At 43.9% G+C, this 19,017-nt stretch overlaps 1 protein-coding gene across 1 annotated transcript in view; it reads left to right on the plus strand.

Annotated features, from left to right (window-relative positions):
• The window catches only part of HL (HAL2-like protein), a 43,954-nt gene extending 25,720 nt beyond the window's left edge, over window positions 1-18,234 (plus strand). The window contains exons 3-4 of the mRNA XM_086503473.1: window positions 16,878-17,562; window positions 17,666-18,234. Of these exons, the coding sequence (XP_086359599.1) occupies window positions 16,878-17,562; window positions 17,666-17,969 (989 nt within the window). The 3' untranslated portion in view covers window positions 17,970-18,234. The remainder of the gene's footprint in view (window positions 1-16,877; window positions 17,563-17,665) is intronic.
• Window positions 18,235-19,017: the final 783 nt, after the last annotated feature.

The following is a 19,017-nucleotide window of genomic DNA, read 5'->3' on the forward strand; positions in this document are numbered from 1 at the left end:
CCATACAGACGACATATCCATTGGGAACAATGTCTGTAAGGTGCAGCGGAATGAATGTTTGCGCTTTGCTCAAGATGAGTGCTCCGAACTGTGCTCAAGGTTCCTTTTGTTCTTATAGAAGGGAGAGCCTTCCGTTCTTAATGAGAGAATTCAATGATCATAACAAGGTGAATGGACACTGTGCGTGCAAGTGTATGAGACTGAGAGATAGAGAGAAAAGAATACGACACCAGAGACGTAAAACCCTCCTCTGAAGGCCCCACTCTCGTCGGCGAGAGTGGTCTACCTATGATTGCACAAACTGGTACAAACGGTATGCATGTGACTGATGCAAGTCTAGGCTATGTCGGCGATGACGACGGGGACGACGAGACCGACCTAAGGGCTGAAATCTTCAAGTGAGTATCTGCTGTCCAAAAACACTATGGGCTGAAATCTGCGGCTAAGCCAAAACCGCTGATTTTAGGGCTGTTTTCTGATGGTCTTTGTCGCTGAAAATCTGCAGGTTTCGGGCTGAAAACTGAGGTTCTTAAAGTCTGAAATTGAGTGTCTTTCCGGGCTGAATCTGCTACTCTTTAGGGGCTGAACTTGAAGGTACTTCATGGCTGAAAAACGCTGCAGGCTGAGGTCATAAAGGCTGAAAACGCTAGGCCAAAACTGATGTCAAAAACGCTAGGTTGCTGAGCTTTGCAAAAACGCTAGCTGATGGGATCTGTGGCGATGGTGCTGGTGCAAAACGCTAGGCGATGATGCTTCCAAAAACTCTAGCTTGCTGAGGTTGTGGATGAAGAAAACGCTAGGGAAAAAGTTCTTCTTGCTTGGAGGAAAACCACCAAGGGGTCTTGTTGGAGAAGTTGCCTGCTGAGCTTGGCTCCTGTTGCCTCTTCTGCCAAATAGTGCTAGTTTAGGTTTGCTTATATACAAACTTACTCAATTTGCCCTACCTACTTTCCAACAAAAGTCACTTAAAAATAATAAGTGAAAAATATTAAAAATAGGTAAAATAGGCTAAATGCACTGGAAAATTCCCCTGATGGAATCTGATGGATTTTGATGGGAATATTGATGGTCATGCTGTGTGCAACCAGAGGATATGCATCTACACTAAGTGATTGGGCATGCACGGTCTACGAATAGACTCACAAAAGTGCTAGATCACTTCTAATCTAGACTGACTGGACTGAACTGAACCCTGATCATGCTGTAGCTTGTCCACGGACACATAGGGTTGGATGTGTCACGTGACATCCCCTCCTTTTCAAAGTGAGGTACTGGTACCGAACTGTATGGCGTCGAGGGAGGTTGCCAATAGCATCCGGAATCCTGGAAGGGACTCTTCGCCGGCCCACTTTGATATGTGGGTCGTGCAGTACTTGAACTTCATAAAGGTCTGCAACTCTTGCTTCTTTGGGCCGCGCCGAAAGCGACACAAAATCATATGTGGCTCCTTCAATGCTTCAACTTCGTCTAGAGTCATGCTTCTTTCTTCTTCAAGAATCTGTATGGCTGAAAATTCATGAAACCATTTCCAACACAAAACCATGAACATACCTATTCCATCTAAAGTGAGTGGAAAAAATCTTGTCTTCTTAAAAGACTGTGCATGCAATGTAGATGAACAAAGAGACGGATGGCCAACCCGTTCACCACACACACACAAACAATGAGATCGAATCTTGTCTTGTTGATCTAAAGCAATCAACTGTGGCAATTCACAACGGAAATGCCCATGCTTGGTGCTCATACTTTCATGTGCTCTTTCTTCAATTGTGTCATGCCAAGGAAGAGACATGGAATGTGACTTCCTTGATTGCATAATTTTCAGCTTTTCATGAACAATCCGCATACATTCGTGCTCATTCATGAGTGAAACGTGCTCAACGTACAATATGTTATGCCCAGGAAAAGGGATCACATAAAGACGCTGACCAAAATACAGGAAACAATCACGAATGAAACACTCGAACAATGCGTGCGTATCAATCATGCGAACACATAATACTTCCTGTGAGGGTTCTTTGGACCTAGGCTCGAGAGCCAAGATCGGTTCTTCCTGAGGGGGTTCTTGGGACCTAGGCTTGAGAGCCAAGATCGATCTTTCGTGATTGATCGAATCTGGAACGAGGTTAGCTTTGCTAGAAAAAGCATCAACTAACTCATCATCCTTGTGAACAATCACATCATCTTCATGCAAATCATGCTTGTGAGAAATCACATCTTGATCATCAGGCAAATCATCATGCTTGTGAGAAATCAGTGATCACATCTTGATCATGCAAATCATCATGTTTATCATTGTCATTCAAATCATCATGCAAATCATTGTCATTCAATTCATCATGCTTCTCATAATCATGCAAATCCTGTGTGCCATGCTTTGGAGAAGAAAAGATTGAGAGAGCCTCCGTCTCCTAAATCTCTTACATCTGTGCCGGCACTTGAGAAAAGAGTCGCAAGAACTCTTGCATGTGTCGGTCGCTCTGTTCTTGTCTTGCTTTGGCTGCTGCCATTCTTTCTTGGTGTTTGCGTTCCATTTCTACTTTTCTTTCTGCTCTTCGTTCTGCGTGTCTGCGTTCCATTTCTGCCATTCTTTTTGCATGTCTTGCTTCGCGTTCTAACTTCCTTTCCATAAACATCTGGTCCAACTCCTCCATAGGAGTTAGTGCAATCCTTGATGTAGATGGGAAAGGGGGAGGGTCGGAAAGACCTCTTGGTGGGGAAAATTCTTCTTCGCCTCTCTCATGCTCATCACCTCCAAGCGAAGTATCCATTCCGCTTCGAGTGATGACCATTCTGAAGTGGTGGGTTCTTGTGGTCTTTTGTTCTTAAGTTCACGAGGAACTTGGGTTCTTGAGGGTTTTCTTTTGCTTGTAATCTGTGTTTGAAAAGGATCTTCTCTTCACCCGAGTTCTGCTCTTTTCCGCGGGCGCACCCCTTGGCGGCCTTGCGCTCACACCAAGGTTACTTTTTTCCACCTCACGTCGATTGGCCGGCTGCTAAGTGCACGGTCCGCTCTCAATGAGTGAAAAGAGGCACAAGGGGAGGCTGGACAAGCCCTTTTTTCATGGGATTCCTGTCACTCTTCAAAAACACGATTAGGAATCGACACGCCCAAGCGAGCTTGGGTTCGTGCGAACGCAACAAGCAAAAAAAATCCTTGTGATTCTTGTGGTTCTTTCCTTGAGTGATACAGAACAACTGCCAAAGCTCTGATACCAAGCGGAATGAATGTTTGCGCTTTGCTCAAGATGAGTGCTCCGAATTGTGCTCAAGGTTCCTTTTGTTCTTATGGAAGGGAGAGCCTTCCGTTCTTAATGAGAGAATTCAATGATCATAACAAGGTGAATGGACACTGTGCGTGCAAGTGTATGAGATTGACAGATAGAGAGAGAAGAATACGACACGAGAGACGTTGTAAAACCCTCCTCCGAAGGCTCCACTCTCGTTGGCGAGAGTGGTCTACCTATTATTGCACAAACTGGTACAAACGGTATGCATGTGACTGATGCAAGTCTAGGCTATGTCGGCGATGACGACGAGACCGACCTAAGGGCTGAAATCTGCAAGTGAGTATCTGCTGTCCAAAAACGCTATGGGTTGAAATCTGCGGCTAAGCCAAAAACGTTGATTTTAGGGCTGTTTTCTGATGGTCTTTGTCGCTGAAAATCTGCAGGTTTAGGACTGAAAACTGAGGTTCTTAAAGGCTGAAATTGAAGGTACTTCATGGCTGAAAAACGCTGCAGGCTGAGGTCATAAAGGCTGAAAACGCTAGGTAAGAACTGATGTCAAAAACGTTAGGTTGCTGAGCTTTGCAAAAACGCTAGCTGATGGGATCTGTGGCGATGGTGCTGATGCAAAACGCTAGGCGATGATGCTTCCAAAAACGCTAGCTTGCTAAGGTTGTGGATGAAGAAAACGCTAGGGGAAAAGTTCTTCTTGCTTGGAGGAAAACCACCAAGGGGTCTTGTTGGAGAAGTTGCCTGCTGAGCTTGGCTCCTGTTGCCTCTTCTGCCAAATAGTGCTAGTCTAGGTTTGCTTATATACAAACTTACTCAATTTGCCCTACCTACTTTCCAACAAAAGTCACTTAAAAATAGTAAGTGAAAAATGTCAAAAATAGGTAAAATAGGCTAAATGCATTGGAAAATTCCCTTGATGGAATTTGATGGATTCTGATGGAAATACTGATGATCATGTTGTGTGCAACCAGAGGATATGCATCTACACTAAGTGATCGGGCATGCACGGTCTACAAATAGACTCACAAAAGTGCCAGATCACTTCTAATCTAGACTGACTGGATTGAACTGAACCCTGATCATGGTGTAGCTTGTCCACAGACACATAGGGTTGGATGTGTTACATGATAGTGTCCCACTGACAGAGGACAGTTCGGGGACCGTTTAGGGCTGAAAACAGGTCAAAAACCAGTACATACAGCGAGCTGTATTTACTGTTTTTGGGCAGAAATCAGAGGGTTTATGCCAGTGGAAGTGAGTTCCAGCAGGGGAATTGGTTTCGCGTAAGTTTTGGGGCTGTTATGTTGCCGAAATTTCACCAAAACAGGTGGTATCTAGCTGGATATAGGTAAAGAATTCCCAGGACTCTACTTTGTAATTTACTCTCTCAAAATGTAAAGAAATACTGAAAGGGGCGCCAATTTTGGGGCCTACAGGTTGTCGACGTATGCTCGGAGCATTCTAGCTTCCGAGCTGCATGTGTGCTTAAGTGTTAATTCCTATTGTAGGTTTCCTTTGCACGTTCTCTCTGTGTGTGTCTAAAGTAAAGAATTCCAGGTGAAAGCCAAAGCCTACCGCCCTACAGGCCGGTTCCAATGATTCTTAATTACAGAAGTGATAGCTGAAGCAAATACAATAGGGACAAACTTCCCTTTAAGCTTTACATCAAGGGTGTGAGTTTTTCCTCTATGCTGAAGGGTGATCTTTTTGTTGAAGACATCCAACACTCCATGTATACGAAACATCCACGGGATTCCCAACAGCGTATCGCAGCCTCCAGTGGCATGATATAAAATTCCTCTGTGTCCACATAAGACTGGATATGCGGACGTAGCTTTCCAATGATAGGTGTCTCACACTCAGAGTGGCCAGGACATGCCATCCTTGCCTCTGCTGTGTACCCCATCTCTTTAGCTTTGTTGTCGAGCTTGATGGCCAACTCTGGTGAGATAAAGTTGGCTTTAGAACCTGGATCAAAGAAGATAAGTGTTGTTTGGTCTTTGACTTTACCCCACGCTTTGCATAGCTCACTGACATCTGAACTTGGCATGTCACCACCACATCTGGCACTAGACCTGTCGTGGGTTTAGGCTTCTTGCCTTCCGTGTCCGCTTTGTCCTCTGAGTTAGCTGGCCTCCTCCTCTAGGAACAATCTGCAGCAAAATGGCTAGGTTGCTTGCATATAAAGCATTTGTTCTCAGCTATTAAAGCCTTCTTCTCTTCGAATGACTTGTGCACAGAAGGCTTCCTTTTCCTTTTCTTGGCATGTTCTTCAGACGTCTCGGCTGAGTCCTTGCCTTTGTTTGCCTTTTCAAACCCCTGGGACGCTTCAAGAGTCACTTTCACAACGGGCTTCTTTACTGAAATTTTCTTTTGCTGACCCCCTTTCACGTTGCCCTGAAACTCATTGTTCTCTCCCTTCCCATTGTCCTCTCCCTTCAACAAGGCAAGACCAGTGTTGGCAACTTCCATAAGTTGAGTGAGGGTAGCCACTCTGTTCTTTGTACAATAATCTCAAAAGCCCTTTAAGCAGCCCACAACAATACTTCTCAATCTGCTCTGTTAGTGCCACAAACATGTAGGAGGTTACTGAGAGTAACGCTTTACAAAACCTCCAATTGTACTCCTGTAGGCTCTTGCAAGTAGCCGCAATGAGTTGGTGCCAATCCGTCATGACATTGGCTTCAAATTCATTTGACAGCCATGCAGATGCAAACATGTGGTAGGTGTTTGCCCTTGCATCAACAGTGTCGTCCACCATGAAAGCGCATTGCCTTTCAAGAAAGTGGCAACTTTCCTAACCTTAGAGGCCTTTGTAAAATCCCCTCCCTGCATACGTTGTATCAAACTGCTTGAGGAAAGTAAGAGCCTTTGCCTTATCCACAAAGCCATTGAGAGTATCAAACTTTACAGTTGCACCACCCTCTTGGTATGCTTTAAGCTTTCCCAGTGCTCCCAAATTGTCATAGGGAAGCGTCTGCAACATGGGCACTGTAATAGGGATCATCGACGCACCTTGGCCACTGACATTTTGCATCATTGGTGCCATATGTGGGTGCTGGTCGGAAAAACCAGCTATGCCAAACTTGCCCTGTGGCACCCCTAATTGGCCCGGATTGCACTGAAATCCTTGCTGCATGCCAATGTTAGCATGCACGGGGTTGGGCATCATGCCTTGCATACCCGCAAACACTGTTCTTGGCATAAATTGTTGGTTTCCAGGCGTATTACCAGCCATGCTTTGAAACAGTGATCCACCCACGAAATACCCAGGATGTATCGTGGGTGGTGGAAAACCTGTTGCATAGCTTGGAAACCAGTTCCCTTTCCATTTCACGCAGCATGCGCACTTTGAAAGGTGGCTGACTAAACTGGTAAAGCCTATGGAATAGGCGTCCTAACCACCTGTTCATGGACAGAAGGAACGCTTGAGCCTCAATAGGCTCTAGTGCATGAGACGGTTGCCTTGTCTGTTGTGGCACTGGCGACGCTTGCAGATATTCCATAAACCTAGGATTTTGCACCAATTGAGAGAACACATTCACATCAGCAACCAACTATGTCATGAACGCATCCTCGTCTAGTTGCCCAATCATATATCCTTGACCTTGTGGAATATTCAAATCAACAAAAGTTACAGACAGGGGTGGTCGTGAACTCTCGCCAACCTCAAACACTGGAGGAATAGCCTGTCTGGCTTGTGAAGAGGAACCCACGTTGTTTGTCCTGTCAGCCATAGTGTAATTCCAAGTTCCTATACTCTGTGTCTTCGCCGCAAACCAACCAAGGCTCAATCTTAAGGAAAAATTGATTTTGTCGCGACGACGGAACCATCAAACCGGCCCATAGGGCGGTAGACTTTAGCTTTCACCCGATTCTTTACTTCATAAAAATTGACTTGACTTTACGACTCAGAGGAAAACTTCACGAATAAACTTGTGACGGGAATTAACACTTCAAACAAAGCACGGCGTAGCAGCTAGAGTGCTACCAAGCAGGTATCAACACCCTGTAGGCCCCAAAGACTGGCGTCCCTTTCGGTATTTTTTTATTCTTATAAAACTTGGGAGAAAACCTGCAAGTTCCTACGAGCTGTCCCACTTTTTCCGTGTTGAAATGGCCTACTCTAGCCCGATTTTGGCAGCATAACCCCACTAGGAGGCTTCATAGACAAAATCCCCATGCCAAAAGTGACTTTCCCGGTGCATACAGACACTTTCCCAAACCTGGCGAGAATCTGCAGCACGCTGAATTCTCTGTTTTCTGCCCTGAATGGAAACTCTATCTTGTTGTGGTTATTTGCCGTGTTTGAGGTATGCTGATTTTTCTCATTGTGAGCACTGTATTTATGGTAAGCACAGTCAAACACCGCACAAAAGGTCTCTTTCTTTGAAGTCTGACAGGTTAGACTTAGTGCATTCCGATGTATGTGAAATGCCACAGTTGTCCTTAGGGGGAAAGAAATATTTTGTCTCGTTTATCGATGATGCTACACGTAAGGTGTGGGTGTATCCAATACGTGCTAAAAGCGATGTTTTGGATACTTTCAAGAAGTTTCTTGCGTTTGTTGAGAATCAAACTGACAAGAAGCTTAGGTCTTTGCGCTCAGACAATGGGGGGGAGTATGTATCAAAAGCATTTATTGACTTTTGTGCTACTAAAGGTATTAAAAGAGAGCTCACGGCTCCTTTTAATCCCTCTCAGAATGGAGTTGCAGAGAGGTTGAACCGGACTATCCAAGAGAAAGTTCGGAGTATGCTGTCACATGCTGCATTACCTCATGGTTTTTGGGCAGAAGCTGTGCAAACAGCTATTCACTTGATTAATCGCTCACCTAGCAAGGCTTTGGGTGGAAAGGTGCCTGAGGAGGTGTGGTCTGGCAAGCCACCCTCATATGCACATTTAAGAGTGTTTGGTTGTGAGGCCTATGTTCACATCCGGAGTGAACTGCGCACCAAACTAGAACCAAAGTCTCATAAATGCATTTTCCTAGGATATGGTGAGGATGGTGAAATGGGGTATAGATTATGGGATCCCGCATTACGGAAAATCATACGCAGCAATGATGTCATCTTCAATGAGAATTGCATGCACAAACAGCCCACAAAGGTCGAGGAAGTGCGCTGGGTTGTTTTTCGTGAAGATGTTACATATGGACAGCCAAGAAGGCCCAATGTTCAGCAGCCTTTACATGCTGAAAATGGTGCTGAAAATCAGCCATTAGCTGCTGAAAATCAGCCCCAACAAGTTGCCATTGATGCACCACAGGTAGGGGAACAGGTTGATGCTCCTAGACCGCCCGTTGTTGCGATGCAACCGGCTGAACAGCCTGCTGTTTTTGATGGTTTACAGGCTGAAAATCCACCTGTTATGGATCATTGGGTGCGCAGGTCTACTCGGGTGACAAGGCCCCCCGATAGATATGAACCGTCTTTGGACTATGTCATGCTTACTGATTGTGGTGAGCCGTCTTGCTATAAAGAGGCTATGCAACGGGAAGACAGTAAGAAATGGTTCAAAGCAATGGTTTCGGAAATGTAGTCTTTGGAGAAAAACCATACATGGGACTTGGTTGATTTGCCTAAAGGGCATAAGGCTCTGCCATGTAAATGGGTTTACAAGACCAAGGTCACATCTGATGCTTCTTCTAAGTACAAGGCACGTTTGGTTGCTAAAGGGTACAAGCAAAAGCATGGTGTTGATTTTGATGAGATTTTTTTTCCTGTTGTAAAGCTTGCCACATTACGTCTTGTTTTAGGCCTGGTTGCTTCTGAAGATATGGAGTTAAAGCAAATGGATGTCAAAACAGCGTTTTTGCATGGCGATTTGCTTGAGATGATCTATATGATGCAGCCAGAAGGTTTTGTGTCAAACGGGCAAGAGAAGAAAGTATGTAGACTCTTGAAGAGCTTGTATGGTTTGAAACAGTCTCCCCGTGCATGGTATCACAAGTTTGATACATTCATGAGGTCTCAAGGATACAAAGAAGTAATTCTGATCACTGTTTGTATATCAAAACGGCAAGTGATGGATCTCTTCTATTGCTGATTTTGTATGTTGATGACATGCTTATTGCGGGTAACAATGTCACGGAGTTGGATGCACTACAGCAAAGCTTAAAGAATCGCTTTGACATGAAGGATCTTGGTAATGCTAATCATATTTTGGGCATGCGTATCTCTCGAGATAGGATCAACAGGCGTCTGTATCTATCTCAACGAGATTATGTCAATAAGGTGCTACATCGTTTTCATATGGATGGGGGAAAGGCACTTGGTACTCCGCTGCCTCCATATGTAAAACTGACTGCACATGACTGTCCAAACACAGATGATATGCGGGCTGAAATGGCCAAGATTCCTTATGCATCAGCCGTTGGCAGTTTGATGTATGCTATGGTTGCTACACGTCCGGACATTGCATTTGCGGTGGGAGTGGTAAGCAGGTACATGAGCAATCCTGGCAAAAAGCATTGGGAAGCAGTGAAGTGTATCTTGAGATACTTGAAAGGCACTAAAGACTTGTGCATTTGTTTTGGGAAGAGTGAGACATCTGTGCATGGCTTTACAGATGCAGATTTTGCTGGACATCCAGATTGCAGGAAGTCTACCTCTGGACATGTGTTTACATTCACAGGAGGTGCAGTTTCTTGGATTTCTAGACTGCAAAAATGTGTTGCTTTGTCTACCACTGAGGCTGAGTATGTGGCTGTCACTGAGGCATGCAAAGAAGCTTTGTGGCTCATGCGTTTGGTAGAAGAGCTTGGCATTAAGTCACCGGTTCCTGTGCTACACTGTGATAGTCAGAGTGCTATTATGCTTGCAAGGAATCCTGTTTTTCATGCCAAGACAAAGCACATAGAGGTGAAGTATCATTTTATCAGGAGTGTGCTTGATGACAAGAGCATTACACTTGTCAAGGTGCACACAGATGACAATCCTGCAGATCTTTTGACCAAGAGTCTTCCAGCAGAGCGGTTTGCATATTGCCGTCAGATGATGGGTGTTGGATGAGTAAGTGCATGATCAGCTGTTGTATCATAGTTAGCTGATTCTTTGATCTCCCAAGGTACATTGCCTTTAGGTGGGAGGTTGTTAGGGAATAAAGGCCTAAGTGCCTTGTACTTATAACTTATAAGTTAAAAGACTTATAAGTGAGGGGGCCCAAGTGTGAATGGCCCCCTAGTCACTTACTCATATACTCAAATATGAAGCCCAAAATGCATAGCGTGGTTTTTTCCCAGATTTCAACGAGCTCTGTCTCTCTCTCACGTTCTTCTCTGCGTGTGCTTCTACAGCGCTTCTCTCCTCTTCTCCTTCACTCTCATTGCATAGGACAGCAAGTGGGCTCTCTCTCCTGCTCCCCCACATTCGGCACATCCCAAAGAAGCAAGCATTGCAGACCTTCATGAAGTTCAAGTATCGCACGAGCCACGCAACAGAATGGATCGGTGAACGAAGAGTTCTTTGTAGGATTCCTGGAGTTGTTGGCGCAGTCCCTTGATGCCACATAGCTCGGTACCACTACCTTACTTTGAAAAGGAGGGGATGTCACGTGCACATCTAACGCTATGTGCATGTGGACAAGCTATCTCAGGTCTAGGGTTCAGGTCAGCTTAGGAAGTGTTCTGGTATCTTTGTGAGCTTGTGAGTAGGTCGTGCATGTCCAGGCACTTAGAGTAGTTGCATATCCTTTGATTGCACACGCAGTACCACCCAACACCACCCAACATATGCATTGTCCAAGCAAAAGGTCCAGTTCTCGGTTAGTTTGGGAACAGAGCATTTTACAGAAAATTAGGCATTTTATTTATTTAAATTGCCAATTTTCAGGGTCGTGAGCTGTAGGGAAGACTGCTCGACCCAGCTTGGTGCAACTGTAAGGGAGAACTGGGGCGCCCATTTCTAGCAGAAGAGATAGAAGGAACTCAGGCTTGCAGCGTTCTCTCTTCGGCAAGACGGCAAAAGACTTAATGTTTTCAGCCACCAGGACAACCAACGTTTTTGGATTCTACCAAATCCTCTAGCGTTTCTAGTTGCAGATCATCCCTACAACCAGCCGAACGTTTTTCTTCGGCAGATTCACCTAGCGTTTCAGTTTCCATCGCCAGATACAGTGGGTCAGGTAGCGTTTTCAGATTTCAGCCGTTAGCCATTGTAGATTTAGCCCCTAGCCTCGCAAATCTCACCTAACCGTAGCAGATCCTCGCCGTACCGTCGAGTCAGCTAGCGTTTACAGTTTTAGGACGCTGTTTTCAGATTTCAGCATCTGCTTTTTCAGTGCATCCTCGTCGAGTCGTCGTGATCACCATTCTCGTCGACATAGTGTCAGTGTTCAGCAGAAAGTCAGCCTTTTTAGATTCTAGCATTTCAGCCCTAGTGTTTTCAGTTTTCAGCCCATCCGCGTCGTCGTCATCATTGTCGTCGACATCGTTGGCAAGTCCATTGCATCCAGACCATTGCCCTTGGAGGAGGGTTTAAGAACTACTTGGTGTCAAATTCTTTTCTCTCTCTTTTTCTCAGTCTCAGCACTTCCATTCACAGTAGCATTCACTTTGTTTGTGATCATTGCACTCTCTCTCTAAAGGACGGAAGGGAGAGGCTCTCCCTTCTGTAAGTAAAAGGAACCCTTGAGCACAGTTCGGAGCACTCATCTTGAGCAATATCAACATTCACTTCCGTTGCACGTTATAACATTGCTTGGAGGTTTCCATTTACAACTAAATGCTCCCCAGATTGCAACCTGTGTCATTTAGATTCCCAAATATAAGGAGGCTCCCTAAACTGCAGTCTTTGTTGCCCAGAGGTTTTCAAATAGCATTGAAACCAACATTTTAACTAGAATCAAACAAACTCAATCGGCACCAAGACAGGTTTTAAACAGATAAAAATTCTATTTTAAACAATTTGCAAATTGTGTTTTGAAATAATGTTCAAAAAGTATCGCATCAAAGTGATGGTTTTGCTCCAGATTTGAATGGTAGTATTGTTCTTGTCGTGCCAAGGCATGTCCAAAAGAGTGTCGCAATGCCTTAACTTTATGATGTGGAAATTTTCCTTGCCGTGGTACCCTTGAATAGTGATAGGAAGAGCGCCAATAAATGGAAAAACTTTACTTGTATCCCCGGTAGCTAGCTCGGCCTCAATGGCTCCAGCAAACTAATCGTACCCAAAGTCCATCTGCTTGAGGAACTCTGGGTGGAGGAAATTCTTGGTGGCTCCTAGATTGGAGAAGATAAAGGCTTTGTGGCCCTGAACCTTTCCATAGGCTCGACATAATTTCTTGGAAGCATCGAGTACAGAGATACCGTAAATATCTGGAACAAGTCTTATTGCAGTTTTGGCTTCCTTGGTAGGAGGTCGCTCTCGAGTTTTATCACCTTAAAGGGGAAAGACCTAAGAGGTGTGTCTCGTCTAAAAACAGTTAAAGCATCTGCCTTCTTCCTGCAGAGTTTCTTGTTGATGGGTGGTGAAACGAGGTTGTGCAGGGTGAGTCGAGGTGTCCCAAGAATCCCGAGAATTGTGTGTTGTGGAGGATTTTGGGTGTTTGCCTAAGACTGATGCTAGACTGTAGCAGAAGCATGTCCACGTAGCGCAAGTGAAGTGCGCACGTGACATGTAACCATATTCCTGAAAACTCCCACGATCAGATTAGAAGATTGTGTAGGTTGTCGAGAGGAGGCCCTTGCACTTTTTGGTGCTGGAGGAGGAAAAGCTTGAGGCAACAACGGTGGCAACATGTAGTTCAGAAACGGTTGAAAACTCTGCAGATTTTGGAGGTTCTGCTGAGGGTGCGTCAAGAGTATGTCGCAGAGTTCATCGAGGAGAAGGTGTAAATACTTTGTAGAATCAAGAAGCGCCATCTTGCCCTTGTCCATTCTGGAAGGGATCGGTGTGCTCTCAGAAAAGCAGACGCCTGAAGCTCTGATAGCATTGTAACGGGGAGGGAAGCACGTGCCAACTGAAAAGAACAGATTGGAACATATTGTTAGCACTTCAAAAAAAATAAAATAATAAATAAATAAATAAATAAATAAATATATATGTATGTAGAGAGAGAGAGAGAGAGAGAGAGAGAGAGAGAGAGAGAGGATCCACGTAGTATACACGGAGTGGTGGAGTTCTACTCCTAGAGCACTGGCCCCAAAACCCTGGTGTCTCTTTCGGTATTTCTTTTGTATTGCTTCACAACTGTTGGGATCTCCTTTGCTTCCACAAAACTTGGAATGCCAAAGTGAGCTCAGAGGTACATATTTGAAGGCTCCTGGTGTCACCAGGAGGTGTATTTTTCCCGTTGCCTTCTCTAAATATGTATTACATATTTGTCTTTATTTTAATTTTACTTGTTTTCCTAGAACCCTTGAAAAGGTGCAACGTTCGGCTGCGGCTGAACAGGTTTCTCACATTGGGAGTCTAGGTCGGTCAGTCTGGAACTGGTCGAGCCAGTTAGCACTGAATTTTGATAAGTATGGAAGGCTGTGTGCGCCAAATGAAGTCTGGGCACTCGGAAAGTCACTTACAACTTTATAAGTGAGTGGGAACTAGGGAATTAACTCAAGGGACAAATTGGACACTTGGCAGAAGGAGAGCCATCTGTAGGACACCTCAGTTGGACAGGGCGCCCATTTTGAGGCTGGGGCTGATTTTTGTTCATGAAGTGACCTACAGTGTATGTGTGAGTAGTGGGTGCAGGTTGATAGCTTTAATGGAAAGCTTGCCTTCTCCTCTGTCTCATGTACCGCGATGATTTGGTCTCGTGCATCTGTCTCTCCCATTTGGCACATATGGTAATGCCCCACTAGTTGGGCTACTCAGATGAATATGTACAGTTCTGGGGGTTTATGCACGTTTGCCAAGGCAAGAGCCTTCTGAACATGAACTGGATTAGCTAACTGCTAATCCTCCACCAAGGTGGTACCAAACGTATTGTACATGGCGTATATGTACGTTGTTTCGTACAAGAAAAAAAATTATGTACGAAAAAATACGTACTCTTGTTAAAAAAACTCAATTTACCAAACTTTCTAGGACATTTCTGATAAAAAACAAGAGAGGGACAACTTTTAGAGACATTTAAAGACATGTTTTACAAAACATCCACATATTGTGTAACTACTGCAAGAGACTTCAAAGTTTAGACGACATTGATGATCGAATAGCCATATTAAAACTGAAATGAAAACTGGTTTGGTCGCCCATTCAAAAACCCTCAGCCACGCTTATCTTCCAAAAAGAAAATTTTTAAAAAGTGCCTTGTACGGATCGATCTGTACTGTATGGATCGTACAATACGTCTGCATGGTACAGAACGGATCTGTACATACATTTTGATCCTACCTTGTGGACCCCCACAAGTACACACAGTTCCATCGCGGAAGATTGAGAATTTGGAGAGTTTTCTCGCGTGAAAACTTGTCCATTTCACAAGGGAACTGTCCCATTGCGTGCGGGAGCCCTTGGAACACGCATAAGCGTGTTCGCTCCGCTAAAAACGATCCGAAACAGAGAATTACAGCCTGCTGTGTTTTCTGCAGGTTTAGGGTTTTGCACCTAAACTGCAAGGGAACATCAGGGGAGCTCCGTGAGAGCCTTGGGATGCGTTAACAGTGTTTTGGGCACTCGACAGCAGAAAAACAGAGAATTACAGCACGCTGAAATTCTGTTACAGCTTACAAGGGAGCTCCCAAATTGCGAGGGAATCCGTTGTAGACAGGTGTTTTTGACCTACAGGGGTTTTTGCTCCGTTGTGCAGCCGAAATCAGGTCAGAAACCTGCGTTTTCAGCCCTCGCCTGGTTTGGATAGCTTTGTGAGAGTTTGGTCCAAGTGTACGGATCGTCAACTGTCAATTGAATAAAGAAATACTGAAAAGGGCGCCAACTTTTGGGGCCTACGAGTGTCGGTCTCGTGTGTGCAGTGACATTCTAGTCGTTTGACGCAACTGTGCTCTCTTTTCTTCACAGTGCTCTATGTAAAGTTAACAGGTAATTGAAATAGTACTGCCCTCTATGTCCCTACAATCAACGTCAGTAGCCTCCGTGTTTATGGGATGGTCCGTACAGTTTGTCCATGTCAGCACTTCCGTGCTTTTAGGGATTGCATGATCTCGGCCGATTGTCCAGGGTTGGGTTTTAATGTCCCGAACCCCCTAGAGGTGGTGGCACGTCACCAACTTGGGACGATATCTGCTATTTATTAGCCAATCTTGAGGCATCCCATTGTCCCAATAAGGGCAGTCTTTACTTTATATACATCATGAGCTTTAAACTACATAGCTCAAAAGTGAATGAAATATTGTTTTCTGAAGTTAATACTCAAGCTGAATATCCATAACTTTTTTCCTTAACAAAAAACTGATGTTGTACAAGTGGTCTACTGGCTTCTGCTGAGCCTTTTGGCAAGAACTGCATGGGTTTGGGAATGACTGGTCAAATTGGGTCAAATCTTTAAGTCTTTTTCCACCTAAATTGTACTGAGTCAAGGTTGGTATATATCAAATTCCGTATAGAGGGTGATACTTTAATGAGGGCATCTCTGGGAACTACATTAATGGTGTATATTGGAAGAACCTAACTTATTTGATGGTATCTGATACTTATTAGCCAGTATTGAGCATCCCAGTAGGGGTATTCTTAACAATGCCATGCACGAGATTCTCTGACCTACATAGGGTAAAAGTGAATGCAACATTGACAACAATCTGAAGCTGTTCTGAATCTAATAGAATGAATTACATCAGATACTGCTAATAAAACTGAATATCTAATACTAGCTGTTTAACACAAATCTGGTGTTGGACTAGTGGTCTATGACTTCTTTGCAGAATTATATAGGTTTAATTTTGTGTAAGACAAAAGGAGATTGTATACAGATTAGCAGATATTACACATACATATAAATATGTCTGTTTGTATGTATGTATGTATATCAGCTTGTTCTTCTTTTGGTTTCTTGGGGTTGTCGTATTACGTTTTTTAGTAGGCTTGTTTTTTATTGGCATTATGGTGACACTTTGCAGCAGGTGCCCCAAACAACAAGCAAGTGTGAGCTAGCCATGAGAAGAAACCAAATGATCCTTCACCCTCGCTTGTTCTTCTCATGGTTCATTCACACAAGCTCGTTGTTTGGGGCATCTCCTGGGGAAACAGTCTACCACTGTGGAAACTGAAGAGGCATTAATTGTTGCAGCTGTCTCTATCCATTCCTTACAATGTCACTCCTTGGGTGTAGGAGCATCGTGAGGTTTCTTTTTCTCATTTCTTCAAGAGTATCATGTAAATGTTTCCAGAGGAGTGTCAAGGATGCTGTGAATTAATGGTCTTTTGTTTCCTGTTCTAGCAGGCTTCTTGATATTCTTGTTCCCCAGGCTTGTAATAATAACAAATGCATGTGCAGCTGTGTATGTTGCATTTCATGTGCTTAATCCTAGATGGTAATGCTTTCTTACTGTCCTATTGTGATAAGCTAGAGAGAATTATTATATATTGTTCTGGTCTTAAGTGCCACTAGTTGTGCATCATTTTTTATAATTTTCTGTTGAATTTACTGGTGTGGGTTACTAGGTTGTCTTGTCACATTTTCACAAACTTTTGTTGCCAATCATTTGCAATCAATGTGGAGGTTTTATGTTTATCATGACAGATTGGGGTGTACAAGCAGTTATTAGCTGGGTGCTTTCTCAGTCATTTGGTGAGGAAGAACTATGTATGATGGCTGAAGAAGATGCCAATGCCTTAAAGGGAATGGATGGCATTCACATGCTACGGCGGGTGGTTAGTGCTGTAAACGAGTGTCTCAGCTCATCTTCTGTGGTTGGCTTGAGCCCTCCATGTCATCCTCTGGGTTCCATTGACGTTCTGAAAGCAATAAACAAGGGTGGATGTCAAGGTGGCCCAAAAGGCAAGTACTGGGTTCTTGATCCAGTAGATGGGACTCTTGGATTTGTGCGGGGTGACCAATATGCAATAGCACTGTCTCTGATTGAAGATGGTGAAGTTGTTTTGGGAGTTTTGGGTTGTCCAAATTATCCAATGAGGAAAGAGTGGCTCTGCTATCACCATAGATATTACAGAATCATGTGCAAGATATCTCCACCCAGGCCAAACGTCTGGCACAAAGGGTGTATTTTTACAGCCCAAAAAGGAGGCGGGTCTTGGATGCAGCCTCTGATTTGGAATTTGACAGATCCTAACATCATGAGGATGGCACGGTTGGTGTCCGTGTCTGCAATCAGCGATCCTACAGAGGCCACTTTCTGTGAACCTGTAGAAAAAGCAAATTCAAGTCATTCCTTCACGGCAGGGCTGGCATCCAGCATAGGACTGAAGTAAGATTTTGTGTCTAAACTGTTCCTTCAATTATGGGAGCATTGTCTCATGTCTTCAGGTTCGTTTTATGTATTGAATCGGTTGTGCTTTTTGCATGTTCAGAAAGCACCCATTGAGGGTGTACAGTATGGCTAAATATGGTGCCATTGCTCGAGGTGATGCAGAGATTTTCATGAAGTTTGCAAGGTCTGGCTACAGAGAGAAGATTTGGGATCATGCTGCAGGTGTTCTGATAGTGCAGGAAGCAGGTGGTGTTGTGACTGATGCTGGAGCTAATCCTTTGGATTTTTCTCAGGGAAGGTACCTTGAGGGACTTGATAAAGGCATTATTGCATGCTCAGGAAAAATGCTACATGAAAAGCTGATAGAAGCTCTGGATGCAAGCTGGAATTCCTCTCGATTGTAGCCTGAATCTAGGTAGGTAGCAAGACAGGCTTACACAGCTTCATAGGCTTTAAATGCCTTTCTGTTCCATCACTTTGTGTTATTGTATGCTATGCCTAAGGGGTCGCTTTCAGCAATGATTGAAAGTTATATTTGACGTGGATCAACACCTTATAATGCAATGAACAGAGTGATGTGAAATTCCTCTGTACAGTATAATGGTGCAAAGATGACAACTTTACATGGCCCGACTTGACCCTGTTTTTAACTTGAAGCTTTTGGAGGCATTCAGTGAATATGTTAATCCTGCTCTAGGTGAACTCAGTGCATGCTGTAAAAGCTGCAATCACATTGAATCTTCTCTTAATCAAGTATCCTAAAAATGTATTTAGTTTTTCAAACTTTAGCATCCCTTCGAAATCTGATTTTTGTTAACACTTACAACTGTCTCCCACCATTTCAGTGGCCTTCATTGTGAAGTGAACAAATTGTTTGCCACCTTTGCATTCTTTGGTCCTAGCTCTCGTTTGAATGGTTAATTCTAGTGAGAGACTCAATTTCAGTGGATCAACAGTTAAAATTTGTGACCTAACCTCGCCCTTGAAATTGTAGTCATCCTCAACTATGCTATATATAAGAGGTAGTGAAGGATCCACTTTTCGCACTAGACATCATTTTGCAGTAGATGAGAATCGAATTAGTTTGTGGGAGATAAACTAACGCAAGTATGTCAAATTATTGTAGCATGAACTGCGTTTGGCAGTAGGCTGCAAATATACATATACTCATTACTTGAAGGATGGACTGTTGTGAGTGAGAACTTTTTTATATGCATACACTTGAGTTGAGAGCATGAATAGAAAACATTGCAATGAAAAAAGTTAGGAAGTGAAAATTGTTTTGCATTTGTGATTAAAGCTGACACGAACCACTGTGCTCTTTGCTTAACATTCAAATGTGTGTGCATTGTGAACAGGTATGTGGTGTAAAAGATGCTCTTTGTAACCATTAGTTAGAGGATTTTTCACTGTAACTTGCAAAGCGACCATCATTGAAGCTCTCATACCTAT

This window comes from Adiantum capillus-veneris, chromosome 27 (genome assembly GCF_014529385.1).
Source record: "Adiantum capillus-veneris isolate H3 chromosome 27, ASM1452938v2, whole genome shotgun sequence".
NCBI classification, from domain to species: domain Eukaryota; kingdom Viridiplantae; phylum Streptophyta; class Polypodiopsida; order Polypodiales; family Pteridaceae; genus Adiantum; species Adiantum capillus-veneris.